The following is a 23,332-nucleotide window of genomic DNA, read 5'->3' on the forward strand; positions in this document are numbered from 1 at the left end:
TAGCAAAAGGAAATGCATGTGATATATGCATAATACACAGATACAAACATGCATGCACACTAGCAGAGTCAGACATATACACAAGGAAAATAGACAAGTAGGCAAGCTCCCGCCTTTTCCCGCTTCTGGAGTGTATGTCTATACTGGTGTGTGGATACTGATGCGTTTTCTTAATGACCTGTCTGCCCTAGCACTGTCCTGTTCTTTCTCCAGAGTGGAAGGGTAGCTTAAGTGTTCTCTGCCCCCCCCCCCCCTTTATCCTTAGACTCTCCAGTCCAGCTAGGCGGGTTATTTAGCCACAACTCTTGGCTTCTCTTGCCTAATTTAACTTCGGGTCCTAGATCAGTAGCAGGCAGGTGACTTCACTTTATCTTCATACCTTTCCCTACACCAGGTGCAGGGAAGCTTCCACCACCAGCCCACCTGTGGCCTTCTAGGTCCTCAAGTGTGGCATTTTGACTGAGTCCAAACTTCATAGAACAAATCCCCTTAATAAAAGGATTTGTTCTGTAAAACTTAAAAGACCCTACTTAAGGATCTAGAAGGCACATGGGATCTCGAGGCTACAGGTTCCCCATCCCTACCCTACACTCATACAAAGCTTCACAGTCAACACTTTGCCTAGCACAACACAACTTTTGACAAATAACATCACTCCTGCCCCAGACTTTCACTAACTAATCTATAGACTCTTTTCTCATCCTTCCCTTCTCCTCAGGTGAGGGTCCCCACACTGCAAACGACCCTGACTAGATCTGTGTGTGATGGAGGATTACTCCTACTTGTTCCAAACTCATTGGTACTGTCTTGATTGGCCCAGAGAAAAGGATTCGAGTGAGTTTTTCATGAAACTGTACCAATGTATGTAGCCATGCCTACAAGTTTTGTCCGTGAGTTTATGGGTATGACTACATTACTAATATAATGTGTCCATTTCTGTGTATATGTGTCAGTGTATCTGTGGGGTTTTGTGTGACCTTGTGGATGTGTGTGCTTGTGTTATCTATCATTTAATTGTGTATGTGGCAGCTAGGATTGTGTGAGTGTTAGAGAATATGATGAGTGTTGTCTTGGTAGGTATATGTGCTGATGTGTGTGTGTGAATGTCTGAAGTTGTGGAGGGACTGTACATGTATTTACACACCCATGCCTTCCTGTGTTTGATGATATGAGTATGTATTCCTGTGAGTAGATGTGTGCAAATATGCTGGTGTTATTGGGCATGTGAGTACTGTGGATCTATGACTATATGTGTATGCATACTTAACTGAGATTGTGCCTGTCCAGAGGGTTTTATCCCCACCAAGTCTGTATGTGACAGATTCTCTGATGGGGGGAGCAGGGCAGAGCCCATCCGCTGGAATGGGCAGATTCTGGGAAGGCATTCGTTACTGAGGGCAATTGGAAACGGATTCGCTGCCCCCCTCCTTTCCAATTCCCCTCCCCGCCCCCTCAAAGTGGGGTTGAAATAAATAGAAAGAAGTGAAGGCGCGAGCCAAGGGAAGGGGAAGTCGAGCGAGCAGGGTCCAGCTCGCCTTCTGTGGAGCTTGGAGCCTCTCGCTTGTTCGCTCTCTGGCTCTCCCACCGGGTCTGTCTGTCTCTCTCTCTTTCTCCTCCTCTGTTGTTGCTATAATATCAATTCATTTTAAAATATGAAAGTCAAGTCGCGTAGCCTGTGACAGAGCCCGATAACAAAAGGTGCACGAGGCGGACAATGCGGCGGGCTTGTAGCAAGATCGTCCTCATGCAAATGAAGGCGGCGAGCCGGGCGCGCTCATTGTGTACATAAACACGCGCCGGCTCCCGCGCCGCGCCGTCCAGGGGAGACGGACTGAGAGAAAAGCAGCCGGGAGCATTTCTGCCAGTTTGCAACACACTCCCCTGGCAACCCCTCTGCTGGCCGGGTGGCGCCTCTCTCTGTGCAGCCGCCCTCCAGGAACCCGCCGCAGCATCACGGCAACCTCGGCGCTCTGTGCTATCCCCAGAGACTCCTGGGAGCGGGCCGCGGCAGACAAGGACCCAGGGGAGCCACCGGGAGGCCCCTGGAGAGAGAACAGAAGCGAACTGAGCTTCGATCGAGAAGACCCGCAACAGGGACTCCGGACAACCTTAGCCTAAACGCCCAGGAGAGAGGTAGGACAACTGGGCTCTAAGCGCAGGCGAAGGAGAGCTGCGCTTTGGGGACGTTGGGAGCTCAGGGGTGGCGCTAGTTAAAGGACAGGTGTGCCGAAGACGCGGGTTGCGGGTGGCTCTGTGCCTCCGGAGCTCAGGGCGTTTGCTGCAAGCTTCAGGGCTTCTGGGAGCCGCCGAGGCCACTGCACCCCAGGCCCAGTGTTGTTCTTAGGGGCCCCTGAACCCCGCAGCCTTCGTTTCTTCCAAACTGAGATCGCATGGGGTGGGAGTAAGAGGCCAGGAGGAGAGAGGACAGCTTGGGAGCTGAAGGGTTCGGTCCCCGAAGGCCAGAGTTGGAGGAACCATACATTCCTAAAACGGAGCCTAAGTTCTGGGACAGGGACCACAGGAGTGTGGGGTGAGAGGAAGGGAGAAGATCCAGTCTAGTTTTTAGCAGGCTAAGGCAAGGACTACCCCCTTCCCGTAGTCGGTTTTCCTGAAACACTGCGCTAGGTTGCGATTAAATAAATATGCCGTTTCATGTCCAGGAACTCTCGATGTGCACGGCCTCCTCTTCTGCGTCAGCTTTTAGAATCCTTGCCCGTGGATCCTTTCCCAGCACAGCTCCTCCAGGCCCTGGTCGGCCTGTGGTTCCAATTCTAAAAAAAGTAAGGAGCCAGGGAGAGCTGAGGCCGAGAGTCAGAGGCAAAATAAATGCCACGAAACCAAAGTGTGAGGGGCAGTCTCCAAGCTGGTGCAGCAAGGAAGCAGCTGGCAGGGACCAGAGGCATGCAGGGATTGGGCCTCTCGGGAATAAATTTTTCCTCGGGTTATTTAGCTAGGGAAGGGTGTATATGCTTGTCTAGAGTGGATGGGTGAGGGTTGAGGGCACTTATTCTGCATTCAATCCCTAGACTGAGGTCTTCTCTAATCACCCCAATACCGAGTAACTTCGCCACTAAGGAGGCCCCAGTTTGCAAGCTGTCAGGGGCTGCTATCTCTGTCCCCTTGTTGTTAAATAAAGGATTTGGATCCAGCGGATCTTACCCTATCCTCTTTCTTAACCCATTTCGGAAGGAGGCTCCTGGGGCCTTCACTGATGCCGTCTCCTGATCTATGGCTGTAGCTAGCCTCGCTCCACCCGGCCCCCACCCTCTTTTGTCCCATCTTCTACTCAGAGCCCTCCTCCCCCTTCGTGTGGCTGCGACAGTGCAGTCCTCGGGAGCCCAGGCCCTCCTGGTTGCTGGCTCTCCCTGCACCTGCCGGGCCCGGGTCCCGTGCGCTGGCTTATTCGGCTTTGCATGACTTAACCTCGTTCGTTCCTTTCTCCCTTTGCCCGCTGCACCCGGCGGTGTCTTTCAGGCCCCAAGCCTCTGGAGGCTCCTTCCCCCTCCCTCTCTTTTATTCTTCATTGCTGTGGGGTGCGACGGGAGGGGCGAAGAGCTGGGTCTCCCCCTTCTCAGTCGGGCGCCTGAGCCGGAATCCGTTTAGAGGGATTTCAATAAGAATGAGACCAGTTCAGGACTTGAGGTAGAAACTGCCAGAGAGAAAAAAACTGCGACCCAAGTTTGCGTCTTGATTAAAGGGGATTTATTAGAAATATAGTTTGACTGTGCCAACCCGGCTGCCAGCCACGGGTTGCCCGAAGATATTCAATGGTGGAGTCCAGATGCGGCACATCTGGAGAAGCCCACCAGAAACAAGGAATACCGTAGTCCCTACAGGTAACTGGCTCTCCTACTGAGCGGCAGGCCCAACTACTTGCTCAGGGCAAGCTGAGTCAAAGGTAAATTTACCCTGAAGGCTGAGGTTCTAAAACCAGTTCAGCCTCTGAGGAGATGAGCCTTAGGGTCCCCCCAAAGTAGTCTTCTTTGGGAAACACGGGGCTGCAAATTCTACACCCAGCTCTCAAGGCCAGGGGGAGCCGCCACTTTCCCAGAACAGCTGGGAATTCGTTGCATCGGAAAAAAACGAATTCTCCTGTGACCAGAAACATCTGGCAATTCGCTCCAGTCCCTATTGTTACCAGGGGCCCAGTCTGCCGGGTGTGGGGTTAGCGCTAGCCTTTGGTGGCATCAATATCGGGTTCTGGATAATTGAAATGGTTACAAACTAGACTTGATCAATGTCCTCGTCTTAAGTGCAGAATTAAGAGGCTGCACCAGTAAGGATATTCTGCCGCTGAAGCTGCAGGTTTCTTTTGGGGAGTCTAGCTTGGCCCTGCAGCTGCAGAACTGAGCGACTAGTGGTGAAGGGCGGGGAAGTCAAGGAGGGGGCTGAGGGCAAGAGAGACACTCAAAAGAAGGCCTCTGGGCTGAGCCTCCACGGCTGGACACTGTTACATTCGCCTGATTGACAAATTGCAAACAAATTGCAGGTTAACGAAATGTATTTACAAGTTGTCAAGGCGAATTCAAGGCTTGGGCCCCCATTGGGCCAAGGGAGGGGACTGAGCCAGGGAAGAGTGGAGTACAACCATCTTGACTGGGGGATGAAGTCCACGATAAGAGATCACCAGAGTCCAGATCTGCAGACCCTTCCCACCCCACCCACTCCCAGCCAGATTTGAACAGTGAATTGCAGATGATTTATTTGACCCTTTTAAATAGCTTAAATTGGGTCTTTGCAGTTGAGAGGGAACTGTCATTTTATAACCCTATTAGTGGGCATTAGTGGTGTCCAGGGCTTACAGCCTTGGGGAAGGGCGGGAACCCCAACTCCGAGAAGCAGAGGCACATCTGCTAGGGAGGGGGCCAACTGGCTCCATGTTGTAAGGAAAGCTGAGGGCTGCCCTAATTGCTGCAGAGAAAGTTTGAGCCTGCCCGTGTTTGGGCCTTGGATAGTGGCAGTAAAGGATAACCAGGACCAGGGATATCCATCACCAAACTCTCAGGGCATACATAAAAGGAGTGTAGGGAGAGAAGACTGAGCCTGGTCCTCCTGTACTGAGAAGCAGCTTGAAATAAACCCGGAAGAGAGAAAAAGAGAACGTATGTATCTGACGCCAGTTTTATACATGCCTCTTTCTGTTTCTGGAGAGCCTGGGTGACGGGGAGGCTGCGGGCAGCTGCAGTTTGGGAGAGCTGCGAGGCCCTGCTGCGCTGCTGGTTTGTATGTCCCTGCGCAGTCCACCCTAGGCGTTTTGCCTCTCCCTTCCTGTTGCGCCCCCAGCAGGCTCAGGCTATCGTGAAAACCCTAGCCGTGAGTATAGGGACTAACCATGCTGTCAGTGAAGGGCAAGGGGGTGGCCATGGGGAGAAAAGATCGGGAGATACTGGTGAGAACTGCCAAAATCTCGTTGTGAACGCATTATCATTTTCTCCAAAGCCTGTCAGGGGTTAATCAAATTATCTTTTTCTTCTTCTTCTTCTTCTTCTTCTTCTTCTTCTTCTTCTTCTTCTTCTTCTTCTTCTTCTTCTTCTTCTTCTTCTCCTCCTCCTCCTCCTCCTCCTCCTCCTCCTCCTCCTTCTCTCTCTCTCTCTCTCTCTCTCTCTCTCTCTCTCTCTCTCTCTCTCTCTCTCTCTCTCTCTCTCTCTCTCTCTCTCTCCCTCTCTCCCTCCCTTTCTCTTCTCGGTTTGATTGCAGCACCAATTAGCTGCCCATAGGAAAAGGCGAGAAGAATAGGGTTACAAAGAGAGGAAAAACTTATGGTCCCAGTGGGGCTGCCTCAGGATGAGTGAAGTTTAAACAAAGAGCAAAGTGGCCGGGGCTGTGAGCTGAACAATGCATCTTCATTCCCGGGAATGGAACTGAGCTGAGCTGGCCAGGACCGCTGTATGGGCTGACCAGGGGCTGAGCTGGGGGAGGGCGCTCTAGGGATTCACTGTGGCAAAGCACAGGTTTGGAATTGACTCGGTGATTCAAGTCCGGTATGGGGACTTCGGGTTCCCAGAGTGGAGTGCTTTCGGTTCTTAAACTATCAGGTATAGTTTATTTTTGGTGTGGGGAGGGGGCAGTTTATTTATTCTCTAGATTGCAAAGATAGTTTAAAATCTTTCTCAAGTGTCAGTAAAAAACCTTCACTTAAAGAAAGGCTTGGATCTTTGGGAGTTTATGACAGCAAGTTAGTACATATCCAGGTTTGTGCCACATATGAGAGTGAAAATACACAATGATTATTTACACATATTGCCTGTTTCTTCAAGTACCTTTGTTAAATATATTTTTATTTTTCAAATTCAATACCAGATGTCCCCTTTGTGCTCTAATCCTCCCAGTAAGTATTTTGCTACTTGAATCCTGCTTCCCTTTAACGAATGTGATCGCCCTTGTCAATCAAATCAAAGCCAGCCTGGGCTGTCCAGTGTCAAACACCTTTCAAAGCACTCCTCTCTTCCAAAAAAATAGGAAACATTAATTAGAGCAAGTCCCTTGACCGAGGGGCCAATAAGTTCATTTCTACTTTCTGCTAAGAAATATAGTTGGCATCTCTTGAAAGCCTGTTCTAAGGACTCTCCTGACCATGCTAAGTGCCAGTCCACATCGGTTGCAGTCTACCTGGAAGATTTAATTTCTAATCACCATTCCTACAGCCAGTCAGATTTCCAGCTCTCTTGTCTCAATTCTCTCACACACACCCTTAGGGATGCTTAAAAGCAGAACTCTTGGTTTACCTAATTATTCAGGAAGCAGTTTTTCCCCCCTACCAAGCCTAACCCGCATACAACGCAAGAGTCAGAACAATTTAGAAAGACAGGTTTTAGTTTCTCAGGGGGGAAGCCATTGGGTCTCTGGTAACACTTAAGGGTCTCTTTAACCCTTAATCTTTATACATTTAGAAAGAGGGCTTAGTTTTCTTTCAGGAAAGATGCAGGTGCCAAATCTGGGGAATGATGAGGCCCGCATTGCAGGAGGTGGGTACAGGGTTCCCGTAGAGAGGCAAGAGGCGCCAGCCATGAAGGAAAGAGTGTTTAACCAGCCGTGTTCCTGGACTGCCTGTGGGTCCGAAAACAGCCAAGGGCCAGCTATTTTCCGTTCGGTTGAGCGAGGTAATTAAATTCGATCCCCCTCTCTCCCCCCTTGTTTGTGAGCCCCTAGAGACGGCTGCTTCGGGAAGGGTGATAACGACACCACGAACAGGTTGTGCTGAATTTGACAACAGGGAGCCCGGTGTCATTTATAATAACGAAGAGAAAACAATATTGGTTTTTAACTTCGGACTGTGATGTTGGTTATAAAAACAATGATTATTATTTCTGATTATAAAAGCAGTAGATTGTATTGATTATAACAGTATTTAAACTTGAGAATTTGGGGAGAAATCATTGCTTGTTTTCTGACTTACAGCCTAATCAGTAGCTAGGAGCCTGGTTCTCTCCTCTCTCCCCTTTTCACCAGCCTGGGTCACATCCTAGTAACCAATGGGACCTTCCAGGCCGTACACTTTGGAAGCATCTTCTAACTCCAGTTTTTTTTGGGAGGGGAGGGGGATCAGGGAGGAGAAATCTTTAGCTCGGCTTCCCCAATACCTTGGAGCCTTGCTCACCTTGAAGATTTTTTAGCTAGGAAAAAGAGGAAGTCTCGGTGAGGGGAGAGGGCAGGAGATACTACGATTCAAGAGCACAACAGTCCTGTTCTGTTCTCTGTTCTGTGGGGATTTTCTCCCTAGGCCCAGGAGATGGAGGACCCTAGCCAGCTCCCTATCCCAGGCGCCTACTTTTCCTCCTTTTGTGGGATAAAGTAAGAAAAAGAGTACTGAGAGACAAAACCCATCTCTTCTAGGGGGCTCAGTTTTTATCACCTGCAGAAACTTGGGCTATAAGCTCTTAGAGAAACCCCAGCACTGGCACTGGCCGTTAGGATTTGCTACAAAATCTTTCCCCAGAAGGCGCCAGCGTCACTCTAAAAGGACAAAATAATTTCAAACAACTCCCTCCTAGCTTTTTCTCCGGCCGCCCGCTGCGCGACCTCTTGGGCTCTGACCCCGGGGGCCGCAGCCTAAGACCGCCCGAAAACGTGTCCCATCTACTGGCTCCTGGTTTCTCCGCCTCAGACCAGTTTTCGGTTCTCGGAGCAAGAACCTGGGGACTGGGGACCGCTCGGGTTAAGTTTCTCTTGCTTTTCCCAACCTTCTTGATCATTCTCTACCTCCCAGATAAAAAACGCTGGGGAACAAGACTTGGGAGAGGCAGTTGGAAGAGGAAAGCAGGCACGAAATGCTTTTACCTTTCCGCTCTCTGTCCTCCCTTTTCCCTCCCTCCCCTTCCCATTGCATCCCACCTCCGGACCCCGGTAATCGTGGCTGCTGTTCCTTCTCTGGATTCATTCCTTCGGGGACTAGGGGCGCGCCTCGGTCGGTCTTGTCCCCCCAACTCACCCACCCTGCTGACCGTCGATCCTAAGGCCATCTGGGACTCTGGCCGCCAGCGGCGATCTGGGATCGGGGAAGAGAGGCAGTGTGCTAAAGAAGGGAGGCAGGGGGTGAAGAAGAATCTGCGACCCCTGCTAGTGCCCAGGCTCCCCACCTTCATCTTCCCCCTTTTCTTGCAGAGATCCCTTCCCCTCACCCTACCTGGGCAGACCAACAAACCTAGCGGGGAAACCGAGTGGCTGAAAGTAGGACAAATGTTGGTGTCACGCGCCTCCGCCTCCTTACCACGAGAGAGGTCGGGAACCCGGCCTTTTGGGGCCCTGGTAGGGGGTGGTGTCCTTGGAAGTTCAATCCAGTCCCGGGGAGCCCGGGCAGTTGGTCCCGGGTGCTGAGGGGGTGAGAGGGCTGAGGGTCTTTTCCTTCTCGGATTATTAAAAAGTTCATTTCCTGGCGAATCAGGTGACGTCAGGGGCCCGGCGTCTCAGTGGCGGGGCCGCCCGGCCGGGAGAAGCCGCCTCCAGTTACCCAATTACGGACTGTCAATCCTGCGGCCGCCCCCTCCCCTCCCCGGTTTCTCCTCCCCCTCCCCCTCCTCCCTTAACCCTCCTAGAAGGCTAGAGGAGCCGGGCCCCGCGACCCGCTCCACCACACAAAGCCGTCCTGTCCCCCCCACCCCCCCGCCCCGGGGCCCAGCTATCCAATCCCCGATGCACCCTCTCTCTTAGAACTCCCTTCTGTGACAGTACCCGATGCCTACCTAGACCTTGATACGAGCTGGGCCTCCTGCTTCTTCTGTTAAAGATGCGGGTTTCGCGTTGTTGTAATTCATATCCTGGGGAGAGGATCTTTCTACTTAAGGAGATTTTAGCAAATAACCCAAAGGAAAGTGGTAACCTCTTATTGAAGGCACCTGTTTCTGGGTGATTGTCAAGCAGAGGTCTCCCCGTCATCAGAACCCTTCACGCTAACCCCCAATCTTTGTTCCCACTTTCTTTCTGGGTGTTTGCACCCTTCACAATGACCCCGTGAACTCTCCTAGTCCGTGCTCCTCAGCCCGCAAAAGCTTAAGTTTTAAGAGCCGGGACCGTTCTCCTCAGCCAGTCTTGCAACTAGATGATGGTAATAGGTAAATGCAACAAAAATTTGCCCCATGATGACAGTTCCCATGGTCACGTCTAAATTCCAGCTTACACTTAGGGGAAAAGCAAACAAAAACCCCCACAAAAAAACCTTGCCCCTACTTCCACCAGATTGGGTAGGCTTGTCTGTGCGAGAGATCTATTACAGTGACTTGGAGTCTTTAGCCTGAATTCAGGGAAGAAAGTAAGAGAAAATAGAGAGGGTTGGGTGCCTGGGAGCGGAGAGATGCCCATGCTGGGTAACTGGCAAAATTGGAGCTAGATAAGAGGGAAAGAAATGAATCCAGAAGTACTTTTGTCCTCCCTCTGTGCACTTTTCCTGGGGACTGGATACGCCTTTAGGCCCCGGGGCAAGACGACCGTTTGGCCCCCTAGGAAATACCACCCCAACCCAGCCTGGCCGGCGTCTCCCTTTGCGCCAGTCGCCAGGGGTTGGACTGCTGGCCTGCCTTCGGGTCGGAGAAATCTGGGCCTTGTTGGTGGGTACACCCTCTTAAAAAAAAAAACACGTTGCCCTCCCCTGCTTGGCCAGGTCCACCTTGAGGCCCACAGTTATTTAGTGCATTAAACCAAGCCACGACTACCCAGGGGCAACATTTGTTCCCGCCTTCCCCCCCCCCCCCACCCCAAGTTGCCCCGGTCGTCACCCTCCCACCCCCTAGGCAGCAGCTGCTTTCACATGTCCCCCACCCCACCCTCCACGGCGCCTTAACCTGAGTGAAAGTGAAAGGGGGAGGGGAGTTAAGGGGCATAGGGGAGGGGGAGGGTTTTTGAGGGCGGGTGGGGGAGGTTGGGCTCCTCTCCCTTTGGCGGGTTAGTCTCTTAAAGATATTTGGAGTAAATTAGAAGCTTGGAGTTTCTGGGGTCCAGCCAATGGCAGCCGGAGGCAGGGCAGGGGACGCCGTTGATTGGCTGGCTGGAGCTTCTTAGCCGTGCGCGTCCCCCTATGTCCACTGAAGGGAGTCCTGCTGGCGCCAGGGCCGCCGACGATGATGCTGTGGGGATGTTACAAAAAAGGCGAGAGTCAGTGGAGTTTGCTTTCTGAGTAAGAACCTCTCTCCCTCCTCTCGGTCCAGCCTCCCCCTCCTCTCCTCTTCCTCCTCTTTGAATTTGCACCCTTTCCCCGGCGCTGGCCCCCCAGCCTTCTTCCCATAACCTGCCGTGTCCCCCGCCCCCACCCCCCCCTCACCAGCGCTTCGTTTACAGCTGGGATTAAATTCTCTCTGAGGCGCCACGGAAGGGTGGTTGGATCAGCTCTCCGGGCTTCCCTGTCTCCGTTCTGGCCTCGTCAGGGCATGGTTTCTGGTTCTTGTCTAGTGTTTTAAAACTTGTTTCTTCTTTCTCTCCCTTCCCCCCCCCCCCCCCCCCGCCCCATGTTAGTGTTGATCCAAGATATTTTAGCATTTTAATTAAGCTTCACTTTTCTTTCGCTTTATGCCTTCATCCCAGGCGGGTAGGAGGACCCGAGTTCCCAGCGGTTTTCTTTTTTGGAGGGGTGGTCGTTTCTGATTTTTAGAAAGTTATCTCAGGCTTGTCCCACTCAGGGAAGGCCAGGACTTTGGATTTTACTCGAACATCGTACTATAGAGGAAAGAAAAGTGGACACTCCGGGAGGACTGAGGCATTTGCCTTGTCCCGCACCGGACTTGGGGGAGAGGGTCTCTTCCTCAGTTGTTGAGGGTTTTTGACTCTAACCAGTGTCTCCTTCTCCACTCCTCTTCCTACCCCCCGCAGGTGGTGCGTGAGGGTTCCGATCTCCACATTCCACTTCGTATCCAGATAGAGGCAGTCACTTTCTACTCCGGTGCGGGAGACCCCGACAGCAGCGCAGCCCCGCTGACTCAACTCTGCTTTGCTCGGGGCAGTTCCCCTGACCCCATCTATTCCAGTGACCGGGGACTCTCAGACCCCGGCGGCGGCAAGGAGGGCCAAGAGTGGGGCCCGAGGGCACCATGGAAGTGGCGCCGGATCAGCCCCGCTGGATGGCCCATCACGCCGTACTCAACGCGCAGCACCCGGACTCGCACCACCCGGGCCTGGCGCACAACTATATGGAACCCGCGCAGCTGCTGCCCCCAGATGAGGTGGATGTGTTCTTCAATCATCTGGATTCACAGGGCAATCCCTACTACGCCAACTCGGCCCATGCCCGAGCGCGGGTCTCTTACAGTCAGGCACACGGTAAATTTCTGGCGAGGGCCAAAGGGAAAGGCTGAGGGAGGTGAGAGGGGGTGAGTGCAGGGTGCGGATCGTGAAAGTGACTCTAGCCAGCCGGCTTCCTAGTTGATTTCACTGGCTGTGCCTCTGGGAGAGAGGAAAAAGGGGAAGTAGATTTAACCCTAGAAAGACGGCGAAGGGGGGAGTGGAGAGGTGGGTGGGGACGCAGGGCGGCTGAGGAGTTGGGCATATAACTAGAAACTAGACACGTCCGTTTCCCGGATGTGAAATCAAAACGAATCGAAATCGCTAATAATTTTGGGGGCTGGGCGGCCGGAGGGAGCAGCGGACAGGGAAGAGGTCGGGGAGAGGGGCCTTTCTTTCTTTTTGTCACCTCCCTTGCCAGCGTCCCTCCGGCTGCCCTGGACACTTGGGAAGCTTTCCTCCGAGGGGAGTTGGTGGGGAAAGGTAGTGGGTTCATCCCCTGGCTTCCTTTCCCCACTCAGTCCTCTCCCCCCACCTCCACCTCCTGCATATTGTCCTTCTTCTTGGGGTCAGTCTCGGAGTAATAACTGAATCTCCTTCGGTAAGGGTGGGAAGAGAATGTGATTTTGTGTGTTTTGTGTGTAGCTCTAGTTTTATGTGTGAGTGGCGCAGAAGCCGGGTTTCCGCTGTTCTCTCCCAGCGCCCCTATCCCTAGTTTCTCTCCTCCACTCCTTAATCTTGGGCGCTTTCTCACCTTCCCCGGCGTCCCTTCCTGGGGCCTCGGAAGGTCTCCCTGTACTGTCTGTGATTCCCGCCCCCATCCATGGCTGCCTCCCCCTCCACAGCTCGGCTGACCGGGAGCCAGATGTGCCGGCCTCACCTCCTACACAGCCCCGGAATCCCGTGGCTAGATAGCGGCAAAGCGGCGCTGTCGGCCGCTGCGGCCCACCACCACAACCCCTGGACCGTGAGCCCCTTCTCCAAGGCACCCCTGCACCCATCGGCAGCCGGAGGTCCGGGCACCCTTTCAGTTTACCCGGGCGGAGGCAGCGGCGCCAGCGGCGGCGGCTCCGTCTCCTCTCTCACGCCTGCTTCACACTCGGGGTCGCACCTCTTTGGTTTCCCCCCGACCCCGCCCAAGGAGGTATCCCCGGACCCCAGTGCCAGCAGCGCGGCCTCGCCTGCCTCTTCATCGGCAGGAGGAGTCCGGCCAGAGGACAAGGAGGGCGTCAAATACCAAGTGACCCTGTCTGACGGCTTGAAGATGGAGGGCGGCAGCCCCCTCCGGAGCAGCCTGGCTTCCATGAGTGGGCAGCCATCCACGCACCACCCCATCCCCACCTATCCCTCCTATGTGCCCGCTGCCCACGACTACAGCGGCAACCTCTTCCACCCAGGTGGTTTCCTGGGCGGCCCCGCCTCCAGCTTCACCCCCAAACAGCGCAGCAAGGCCCGCTCCTGCTCAGGTAAGCTTTCTCTTCCCCAGCCCTCCCTTGCCTCCCACCTCCTTCCCTAGCTTCGGGCAGCCCTGGCGCCGCTGACTGGGGGAGGGTGGGGGTGGAGATGGGGCATTTGTCGCCTGGAAGACCTTGCCTGGTTGGAGATGTAGAAGAGATGAGTTCTTTCGAAGCCAAAGGATACCCTGGAAATAAAATGCTGTTTGGAATGAAGAAAGGCAAAGTTTCACAGTAGACTCCCCCAGTCTTAAATCTGTCTTAAAACAGACACTCCACAGTGGCAAGAAAAGCCATCTTCTAAAGTTACCTTTTTTCAAAGTGAAAGTGCCCTCTAGGAGAGCTGGGTGAGATGAACCACAATCCAAGCCCCCTTTTCTTTTCTTTTTGTATCTCTGTCCTGGATAAGTCTCCGATTTTTAATGCTTTCGTTCTAGACGGGAGCTGAGTAGACTGCCCACACACACACACACAACCCCCTCCCCAATCTCCAATTCTAGTGATCCCAAGTTAAAAGTTCCAAGCAGAGACTATTAATACCTCAAAATCCTGAGTATGATCTTATATACCTGTGCACTCCTGGGTCCTAAATTTTTCCTAAATGAGTTCAGTCTAATCTCAGAGCATTGCCCATATCTTTTGCAGAGTCCACCCTTAACTTCCTGGGGAAAGCCTCTAGTCCCTTTCTGAAGCAGTCAAATAATCAGGTTCTCTCCACCTCTAGGTGTGGTGGTATAGTCCAAGCTGTGTAGAAGACCCTAGGGTCTGAGGCCAGAGAATACAGTCCCCTGATGAGGCATCCCTACTCCCCCATATGGCCAGGCCTGAGTTGGAAGTGGTGACCACACCAGACTTTAAAGGAAAAAGAGACAGCTTCCTGGGATCCGTTCTCAAGTCTCCTCTTTTTCCTTCTGAAACTTCTGAGAATCATTCCCCACCCCCCCTTTAAGTTGGAGAAAAGATGGTCATAGAGTTGTTTTAAAAGCTTCTGGATCTTGGACTAGTCTATTGACAATCTACCCATATGTCATGAAAAAAGACTTGGGAGGGTCCTAAATCCAGCCTTATTTGTGTAAACTGAATTTGAAGGAGTTTTTTGGGGTCTAAATCTCAGCCTCACTGCAGTCTCTCATTCCTAGCCTCATAACCTGGGAGGACTGAGAGTTTCCCAGAGAAATTTCACTGTTGGCAATTTCTCTGTCATTGAATCAGCCCCAAGCTGGACTTTTAGCTTCATTCTCCCTCTTCCCCTTAGGATTCTGGATGAGGGATTCAACTTAGATTATAAAATTTGGGTGTGTTTTGGGGAGGGGTCTTTCTCACAGTGGGTTTAAAATTTTTATTTAGATTTAGACATTTTTATTAATGGTCAAATTTAGGCTACCGAATTCTAAAACTAAATAGGTGTGCATATATATATATATATATATACATATATATATATAGTCTGAATTTGTGAGGCACTGGATAGGAGAAACTCTTGGTGTGGAGACTCCCTCCATTTATGTTAGGATGTGTGTCAACAAGTCAGCAAGCATGGCTGATGTATACACGTGTATTTTATATATGCCTTTAGATAGATATGATTCTTCCTAGAAAAAAACCAAGGAGGATCCCAATATTGAGCTCAGCCACTGGGGGAGGGAGATCTAAGGAGGCAGAGAGAAAGAGTCATTGGTAGAGAGGCTGGAGGAAATAGATGAGATGAAAGCAGAGGCAGAAGGGAAAGGGAAAGAGATGGGGTAACTGTATAGCCATTTGGGAATGTTAGTGAGAATGCCATTTCTCAGATGGATTTTTTTTCTTTGAATGTCTAAATGACTCCAATCCTGTGAAATTCTCTGCTTTTCTCTCCTCCCTTTTGGTCTCATACCTCAGAGTATGGTATTTGATTTATGTTACCTTAAGGCTTAACTTTTAGGCAGGAACAATGTTTCCTGAATGCTGAGAGGTACCACACTACCCCTATCACATCTCTGGGAAAGTTGGGGTTCATGCCCTGGGGTAATTTCCTGTACCAAGGACAACAGTAAAAAGTTTTTGTGAATTTGTTTTTAAAGAAAGACACCCAGTGTCTCCGTGTTTCCATTTAGAGGGCAGAGAGTGTGTGAATTGCGGGGCCACAGCTACCCCACTCTGGAGAAGGGATGGCACCGGGCACTACCTGTGTAACGCCTGCGGGCTCTACCATAAAATGAATGGACAAAACCGGCCACTCATCAAGCCTAAGCGGAGACTGGTAGGTGACTAAATGTCTCGCTCTCTTTGGGATGTCTGGGGCTGAGCTGTTAGGCTTGGAGAAGGATGGCTAGATTAGAGATGTGTGTCAGTAGGATCATTATCATTGGAAAGTCAAGGGTCTAGAATCTGGGAAGGCCAGGGGAGGGGTAAGTCTGAACTAATGATTATAGTAGTGCCAGAAGAAAGTAGAGCTAGATTAAGTATTCAATCCAAAATTGATTTGCAAAGTTAAAATTCATAAATCGGGGATAACAATCAGTCATAGAATAAGAAGTTGAAATATTGGCCAATCCTAGCATTTTTTACACATGAAGTAACCCAGGCCTGGAGAGGTAGGTGACTTAGACAAAGTCCCACATGACAGAGCTGGTTCTAAAATCAGGGCTTTTGGACTCCCATACCAGTGTGCTTTCCATTATACTAAGATAATCTCTTCTTCCCCTTCCTCCATTAAGATTAAGATCACAACCCAGTTAGCTAAGAGCCAGAAGCTGACAAATCACTTATTGGCAGAGCAAGACAATATGAGGCTCATTTTAAAAAGTATTTCTCTAAATGCTCTCTGGCTATGAAAGAGTTACTGTGGCTAGCACACTCCCCCTAGTAAGTCCCAGTAGACTTCCATGGGTCCAACTCCATGTCCTCTATTTCACTTTTAAAAATAGGGCCATGAAGCCGTTTTCTCTCATAGCCCAGGGCAGCCCTCACTGGTTCCCAACAGGGCACACAATTCCTGGTGCTTATTTAAAACACACACACTCACAGACAAACCCTAACCACCAAAAAAACCTTCCCTTTATTATTTTTTCCATGGAGTCACCTATACTGTGTATTTTCATTTGAGTGATTTTTTTTTAAATGCCCTTTCTAAGCTCCTGGCCAGAGTTTCCTATCCGGACATCTGCAGGCTGAAGATAAGGAAACTTGGTGTATCTGTATCCGGACTCTGCGAGTTTTGAGTGTCTCCTAGGCTGGGCTTTGCCTCTTGCTGGGCTGTTTTGAAATTTCTAATACCCTCCACTCTGCAAATAATGTGTAAAATGCTAAGAATAATAAATATTTTTTTTCAGGGAGATGTGATTTACGAGGTCTAAAACGTTTTGCCGTTTTGGGGACATTTTCTTTCCCCCTCCTGGAGCCTGGGGATGGGAGGTTGGAGGGGGAGGGTGGGGGAGGGACCCAGGCTGGCTGTCCGGGACAGCTAGTGAGTCAGAATTCCAGCTATGCAGCTGCTTAATTAGCTGCTTTTCCTCCTGAAAAGCAGAGGAAGGAGGGATCTGAGAGTACCCCGCTGCCGTCCTGGCCAATGCTCTGTGAGTTCAGGGTGAGGGCCCCGTGTGGGGCTGGGGCTAGGGCTTGGGCTAAGGTTGGCCGGCTGGCCTACAGTGGCAGTCAGGCCGGTGGTGTTGAACAAGAGAAGTATTTGCAAATAAGCCCCCTGCCTACTGGCCTCCCAGCCCAGCAGTCTGTGCTGGAAGATTCCAGCCTGCTCACTGAGAGAAGTTGGGGGAACCCGTTCTGTCAGTTTTGCTCCTGGCCTGTGGCTGGCTGGAAGATTGGGGTGGGAAGAGATTTTGTTTTCAGAGTTGACAACTGGGGGGGGGAGGTCTGGGATATTCTTGACATCTTTTCAGTGCAAATCTGAATTCCTAGGGTGGGAAACTTCTTCCTGGCCCACTCTATTCCCCGTCCCTCTGCTCAGGGACACCCTCAGGCTGGGGTGTGGCCAAGCCACCATCTTTCACATTTTCCTTTTTTTGGAGGGATTTGCTACCAGTTGCTTCTGCCCCTTTCCCTCCTGGTGTCCCCCTTTCTCTCCAGTGTGGTACGATTTAAAGACCACAGAACAGGCATTTGGGAAATTTGAGTTCTCCTCCCAGCACTGCCACTGGCTCACTAACTGACCTTCTGCAATTCACTTCTGTTTTCTTGGCTTCAGTTTTCTAGTCTGTAAAGTGAGGAGGCTGGGTGATTTAGGGGTTCACTTTTCTTATCTCTGAAATTCTTCGATTCCCTTGAGGGAGGTCAGTTGATATCATCTACCTTGAGGGTCTGAGCCTAGGGTTTAGACACTTGGCTAAATCCAGAACCCTAGAGCTCTGGAAACCTGAAGACACTGTGACTTAATTTACCCTTGCCTCTCACCTCAATCTCAGGGACAATCTTGGCCCACTCCTGTGCCTTCTCCCATCTTTCCTTAAAAAGCTTCTCTTGTCCCTACCCCTAGATAGGATGGCTCCCAGGGAGCCTGTGCCCTGGGAATCCCCCTTTTCCTTCAGACCTGGGTGGGTGATAATTCCTTGCTAATCTTACTCCCTCCTCCAGTAAACTTGGGATGAGATTAAGGATTGGGGGTGGGGAGGATGCTGAACCTGTGCCAGTGAGTTTACATTTTGAGATGGTGGTTGAGGAGTTGGAGAGGCCCTGGGGCAAGACCTGGGTTTATTGTTGCATAGTCTTCTAGATGTATGGGTGACATTTCTCTTAGGCTTCTGGAGAGTTGGAGGCAGGGCAGACTTTGTTTTATTAGGCCCACATGAAGGGTGAGGTGAGGAGGGGCAGAGGTATCGGGGGAAGGAGTTCAGGGGTCAGGATAGGATTGAGTTGGGATGACTGAATTGCCCAAGTATGTTCTCCAAAGTCAGAACGAGTAAGAGGGTGGGGGATCTGGGTCCCACTTCATAAAGTACCGCTGCTGGAAGTATACTACATAATTTTGGACAAGACATTTCCCCTCTCTGGGCCTTGAGGGTACAGTGAAGTTAGATGAAATGATCTCCAATTTAGGTCTCATATAGCTATGAGATTTTATGAATAATTTTATCTAATTCTAACTTTTCCCTCTTCCAGTATGATGGTGTTTGGGGCAAAAAGTTTGGCAGTGCCAAGGGTGGGAGTAGCTTGAGGATCAAGATAACTAGGCTTCTTCCCCTTTACCATCTACCTCTCTTCTCTCCCTCAGTCAGCAGCCAGGAGAGCTGGGACCTGTTGCGCCAATTGTCAGACAACCACAACCACCTTATGGCGCCGAAACGCTAACGGGGACCCTGTCTGCAACGCCTGTGGCCTCTACTACAAACTGCACAATGTGAGTGTGCCCCACCCCTGCCCACCCCTTCCCCCTCCCAAGGGACCCCAGGCCTTTCTTTACTGCTAGAAGAGTGATGCTGCCTCCTAAGCCTGACAATGCCTGCCTCCTCCGCTTGGCTTGGGAAGCCATTCAGGAGGAATCCAGTCCCTGCATTTTCCTCCTCCCCCAAGCCCTCCCCTCCAATGGCAAGGGAAGCTTTGTAAAGGCAGAATTACTTACTAGTGGTCTGAAGGCCAGGCAGGCATCTGTGGTGTAGAGGAAAAGAGACTGTGGCATTTTTAGAATGACCTAAGATCAAATCTTTGTCTCCTGCTTTCCTACGTGATCTTGGGTAAGCTACTTTTCCCTCACTGGCTCTCAGGAAATGATCTCTATAAAGCCCCTCTTGGCTCTAAGAAAAAATTCCTGCAATTAAGAGACAAACTGGTTCTAAAGGATAAAGGTTGTTGCAATACAGTTGAGCTCCAGGGATGTGAGATGCGTTCCTTTCCACTAGAGCAAAGCTGAGCCTTGTGCTAGGGAGTAAGAGCTGTCCAATTCTGGTCTATCTCCTTTCCTCCTCCCCCCCTACCCCCATCTAAGGTCCATGACATTTCATGAGATGGCAAGAAGAGGGGAAAGAACCACAATTCATCCTGTTTTTTTCCTGGGGATCCAAAGTGGTTACCAGTTGGGATAGTTGGGAGGTGTCTGAGCTAAGTCTAACCCAGACCATCCATCTGCAGAGGGGTGGAAGGTTTGCCTGCCCAAGCACAACATGATGGTGCCTTTATTCCACAGGTGAATCGGCCACTGACCATGAAGAAGGAGGGGATTCAGACCCGTAATCGGAAGATGTCTAACAAGTCCAAGAAGAGCAAGAAGGGCGCTGAGTGCTTTGAGGAACTGTCGAAATGCATGCAAGAGAAGTCATCCCCTTTCAGTGCAGCTGCCCTGGCCAGCCACATGGCCCCCATGGGCCACCTCCCACCCTTCAGCCACTCGGGACACATCCTGCCCACACCCACTCCCATCCACCCTTCCTCCAGCATCTCTTTTGGACACCCCCATCCATCCAGCATGGTGACTGCCATGGGCTAAGAGCAGCAGCCCAGGTTCGGGGGCCTCACCCAGGACATGGACAGACAGAAAGGATGGATGGACAGACCTCGATGTCAGGGTGGGAGTGGGGGGGAGCTGAAAGCAGGGGAACACCTGGGGTGGGGAGAGGCAGGGATTAGGGCTCCAGAAGGGGCCCCTACTCTGGGTAGGGCAGCAATGGGCAGCCACCCCTTCCTCTCCCTCAGGGATAGCAACTAAGACAACATTGCCTGAGTCATTCCCACTGGGATGGGACTGGCGGTCCTGGCTTGAGGCTCAACAAAGCCTCCTCCCTCCCTCATTCCCCACAGCCCTCCATGCCTGTCCTCCTCCCCGCTCTGGCCTCTCTGCTATTACTGTGAATCTCATAAACTGGTCTGAGATGGCTAACCAGATTTCCATCTTGGACAATTGTTTGGGGGAAATAGGACAACTTAATAAAAAGAGAAAGGAAGAAAAGAAACCTTAATTGTTAGAAAAAACAAAGATGGAAAAAGGTATAAAAATAATTTATTTTGTTCTTGTTTTCAGTGAGGACTTGGGGATTTTTGCAAGGGTCTCAACTATTGATGCAAGAGCCCTTCCCCTCTTCTGACCCCCTCTATGTTCTGCCCTTCCCCTTTTGGGGAGGTAGTCTCAGTTGCAGAAAAATCCACCAACTGGACACCTGCCTCATTTGTTCTAGCAACCAAGTCCATTAGCTTATGGGATGGATGGGCACTTCTACCTCCCCTCAAATAGGGGGAAATCAGGAGTCTGCTTCCCCAGGGGTGACCGGGAGGTGGGTGGGCTAGGTTCTAGTGGCTTCAGAAATGGGACCCCAGTTGGGTGTAGAGAAAGAGCACCCACTGGTCCTTGGGGAGGAGTCATGTCCTCCCCTCAGCCTAGCAGGTAGTATTGGGGGGGAAAGGCTGGCACAGAGGAGATGAGGGGAAGACAGGGAAAGGGTGTCAGCTCAGCAGGGTTGGGGGACACTGGGGAGGGAGAGACAATCACAAAATGGCCAGCACTGAGGCTGAGGAGGGAAGGATGGGTCAGAGGAAGGAAACACCCTGAGGAGAGGGAGAAGGAGAAGAGCTCCCCCAGGACCTGAGTTTGTTGTTTTGGAAAGGAAAGAGAAAAAACCCTGCAAAGAAAAGTCCTCCTCTGACTAAAAACCAAGTTGGAGACAAACAATGTGGCCAGTGTGAAGTGTGTCCTCTTGCTGGGGGGAACCATGCCCCATTGGTGGGTGCAGGCCTAACCTCATGTACATACTTAGCTATTCTGCTGACCCCAACTTTCCTTCTCAACTTCAATTGCCTCTCTTCTCCCCTCCCAGCTAGGGGATAGAAAACTGCATAAGCTTAACTCACCAATGAGTTGGTCTTTATTTTGTTTTTTTAATTTCTTTTTGGATCAAGCCAATTGTATATTATTGCAAAAAAGTCCTGCTAAGAAGGAAATAAAACATAAGAAAATGGATGTACTTTCCTATTTTTTCCTAACTATGTAATTCAAAGGCATTAGCTACAACAGAGCAGAGAGCCAGGGACCGGAAGGGGAGAGAGAAGGCTTCCTGGCTTTGTTCCTGTTGGTCTGCGTGCTTTTTCTCTGTCTTTGGGGGTTTTCTGGTCTCTGTCTGGACAGGTAGCTGCACTTTGCAAAGAAAGGAATCCACAGGGCAACAGGGTCCAGTTGTGATTGTCCAGGTCTGGGTGTTGGGAGAATGGGATTGACCTTGCTTTGGCATTCTGGGAGAGAAATCCTGGTGCTATGGGGAAGATATCCTGGACCAGGTTTTCTGAAAGAGCTATTGATGTTAAGGATCTTATTCTGGACAAGGGGTTCTCTTGGATTGGTACCTCCCACATTGAGAAGGGAGATGCCCTCCTGAGGATGGTATTATAAGGAAGATGAGCCATTGCCAAGGTATTGATCCACCGAGCTACAAAACTGGTCCTGTGCTTGTCTGGATTCTTCCCATGGTACAGCTGTACATAAATCTGTACGAGGTGGGGCTAGAGGGAGGGTGGTGAGGGGCGGAGAAGATATTGTCCTGATACAGTGATATATTGACAGAGTGCAATATAATCAGTCGCTACAGTGGGCACACCACAGTTGGGAGTAACTTATTTTGTGCTTGTATCAGCATAAGAAAAAAAATAAATCTGCAGTATTTTGTTTTTTTATTTTGCTTGTTTATTTTGGATTAGTGAACTAAGTTATTGTTAATTATGTACAACATTTATATATTGTCTGTAAAAAAGTGTATGCTATCTTCATATTCCTTCAAAGTGAATACTGCTAAGAATAATAAAATCCTTTTTTTTTTTTTGGTGAGATCAATGGGTTCGTTTTGTGAGATCAGACTGGAAACTGATCTCTCATATTCCCTGATGCCCCTGGGCCCTCTGGCCATTTGATTCCCATTTTTCCTATTCTGGAAATGAGAGGTGAGTGAGTGGAGGGATCACCCCTTCTTTCACTTGGCCCCAAAGACTGTAGGCAGCAGATGGGTTGTAGAAGAAACCAACACCGGATGCAAGAACTATAATTGACCAGAGAATGCTAGTCTGCTTGTGGGTCTAGTGCAAAGGACCCTGGACTTCAAATCTGAAATTTAATTCTTGGCTCTGACATAGCATTCTCAAAGCTAAAAAGAGACTTTAGAGACCATCTGGTCCAACTCTACAGATTGTATATTCTACAGATTAAGGAAACTGTGACTTCTAAAGGTTAATTTGCTCAAGTTCACACAGGCAGTAAGTAGGAAAGGTGGGGCCCTCTGACTTAAACTCCATTGCTTTTTCTGTTACAGGATCTGTGTGTTCCTATGAAAGTTGCTTCTTTGGGTCTCATTTTCCTCATTATCATACTAGAGGTGTACTGTAGGCTGGGTAACATAGAAGTAATGTTTCCTTTTCTTATTTCACAGGATTGAGGGAAGAACTTTGTAAGCCTTAGTTGGCAAGGTTTAGATTTATACATAAAGCTAAGCTATTGGGGTTGGGGCTTGGGGGAAGAGTGACCAGGAGTACTGAGGTGTGAAAAATCCAGCTATATATATGGAAAGTGATTGTTAGTGACCAGGGAATAGGTGAGAGTGAGCAAAATTTGAAAACACCGGAAATGGGTGGGTAAGAAGTTGTAGATTTCAGATAGCACTACCATAGCAAGTACTGATCAGAAAGCAATAATAGGGTCCAAAAGTTTGTGTTTGAGAGTGAGAAATGGGCAGTATTCACAGAGCACTAAAATGATGTTTCTTAGAAATAACAGTTGGGCATAGACAGACCAACTGTCATCCCCACCCCCACCTCACACCCCCCAAACCAGCCTAGTTTATAGACTCAACCTTGTTGAGTTTTCTCGGGTCCAAGAAACAACTCTGACCACTTCAGTCACTCCTTTCCCATTGAACCTTAAGACACCTGACAAGGAACACAGGCCTGGTATAAACAATGGGAAGACTACTGGATCCAGTAGTCAGAAGGTCTGAGTTTCAATGGTGGATCTGCCACTTAGCAGCTATGTAACTTTGGTCAAGTCACTCAAACTCTCTCTGACTTCATTTCCTCATTAGTAAAAATGAGTGGGTTGAATTATCTGAAACCTGCAATACTATCCAGCTCAAAATCCAGTAATAATGTAAGCCCTGAGGGTTTCAGATGGAGAAAACAGGCAATAGTCACTTACAAAAACATAACATTAAAAGTCACCTCTCACCCACCAAACTATAGAAGGAACCTACAAAAGAGAGGCTGTCGTCAGTAGTAACCAG

General features: G+C 50.3%; 2 protein-coding genes across 18 annotated transcripts in view; one reads left to right on the forward strand and one right to left on the reverse strand.

Moving 5' to 3' along the window:
* The window catches only part of LOC140497398 (uncharacterized), a 42,694-nt gene extending 32,528 nt beyond the window's left edge, over positions 1-10,166 (reverse strand). For 3 of the 15 annotated variants that reach the window (XR_011964665.1, XR_011964666.1, XR_011964663.1), the window contains exon 1: positions 8,708-8,975. Coding sequence is in view for 4 of the 15 variants with exons in the window: in XM_072598308.1 (XP_072454409.1) it covers positions 6,911-7,047; positions 8,429-8,869; positions 9,180-9,372 (771 nt within the window). In the remaining 11 variants the exon portion in view is untranslated. Of the gene's footprint in view, positions 1-6,257; positions 8,976-9,179 lie in introns of those variants that run through there. The other 12 variants (XM_072598310.1, XM_072598311.1, XM_072598309.1 and 9 more) reach the window with 12 other exon arrangements.
* On the forward strand, positions 1,538-21,033 carry GATA2 (GATA binding protein 2). Of its 3 annotated transcripts, none has more exons than XM_072598306.1 (6): positions 1,538-2,133; positions 11,296-11,742; positions 12,549-13,169; positions 15,251-15,396; positions 18,361-18,486; positions 19,270-21,033. In XM_072598306.1, the coding sequence occupies exons 2-6, from the start codon at positions 11,514-11,516 to the stop codon at positions 19,567-19,569; spliced, it is 1,422 nt and encodes a 473-aa protein (XP_072454407.1). In that variant the 5' UTR covers positions 1,538-2,133; positions 11,296-11,513; the 3' UTR covers positions 19,570-21,033. The 3 variants fall into 3 exon arrangements, with proteins under 3 accessions (XP_072454407.1, XP_072454406.1, XP_072454408.1); XM_072598305.1 differs by lacking the exon at positions 1,538-2,133 and adding an exon at positions 10,503-10,606; XM_072598307.1 differs by lacking the exon at positions 1,538-2,133 and adding an exon at positions 10,613-10,859.
* The last annotated feature ends 2,299 nt before the right edge of the window (positions 21,034-23,332 follow it).

Source organism: Notamacropus eugenii, chromosome 3, assembly GCF_028372415.1.
Source record: "Notamacropus eugenii isolate mMacEug1 chromosome 3, mMacEug1.pri_v2, whole genome shotgun sequence".
Classification (NCBI taxonomy): Eukaryota; Metazoa; Chordata; class Mammalia; order Diprotodontia; family Macropodidae; genus Notamacropus; species Notamacropus eugenii.

Bases quoted from the DNA above. Each gene is read 5' to 3' on its own strand.
- GATA2 (XM_072598306.1), top strand. From the start codon at position 11,514: ATGGAAGTGGCGCCGGATCAGCCCCGCTGGATGGCCCATCACGCCGTA. The intron at 13,170-15,250 runs GTAAGCTTTCTC...GTTTCCATTTAG, and splicing joins CAAGGCCCGCTCCTGCTCAG to AGGGCAGAGAGTGTGTGAAT. The intron at 15,397-18,360 runs GTAGGTGACTAA...TCTCTCCCTCAG, and splicing joins TCAAGCCTAAGCGGAGACTG to TCAGCAGCCAGGAGAGCTGG.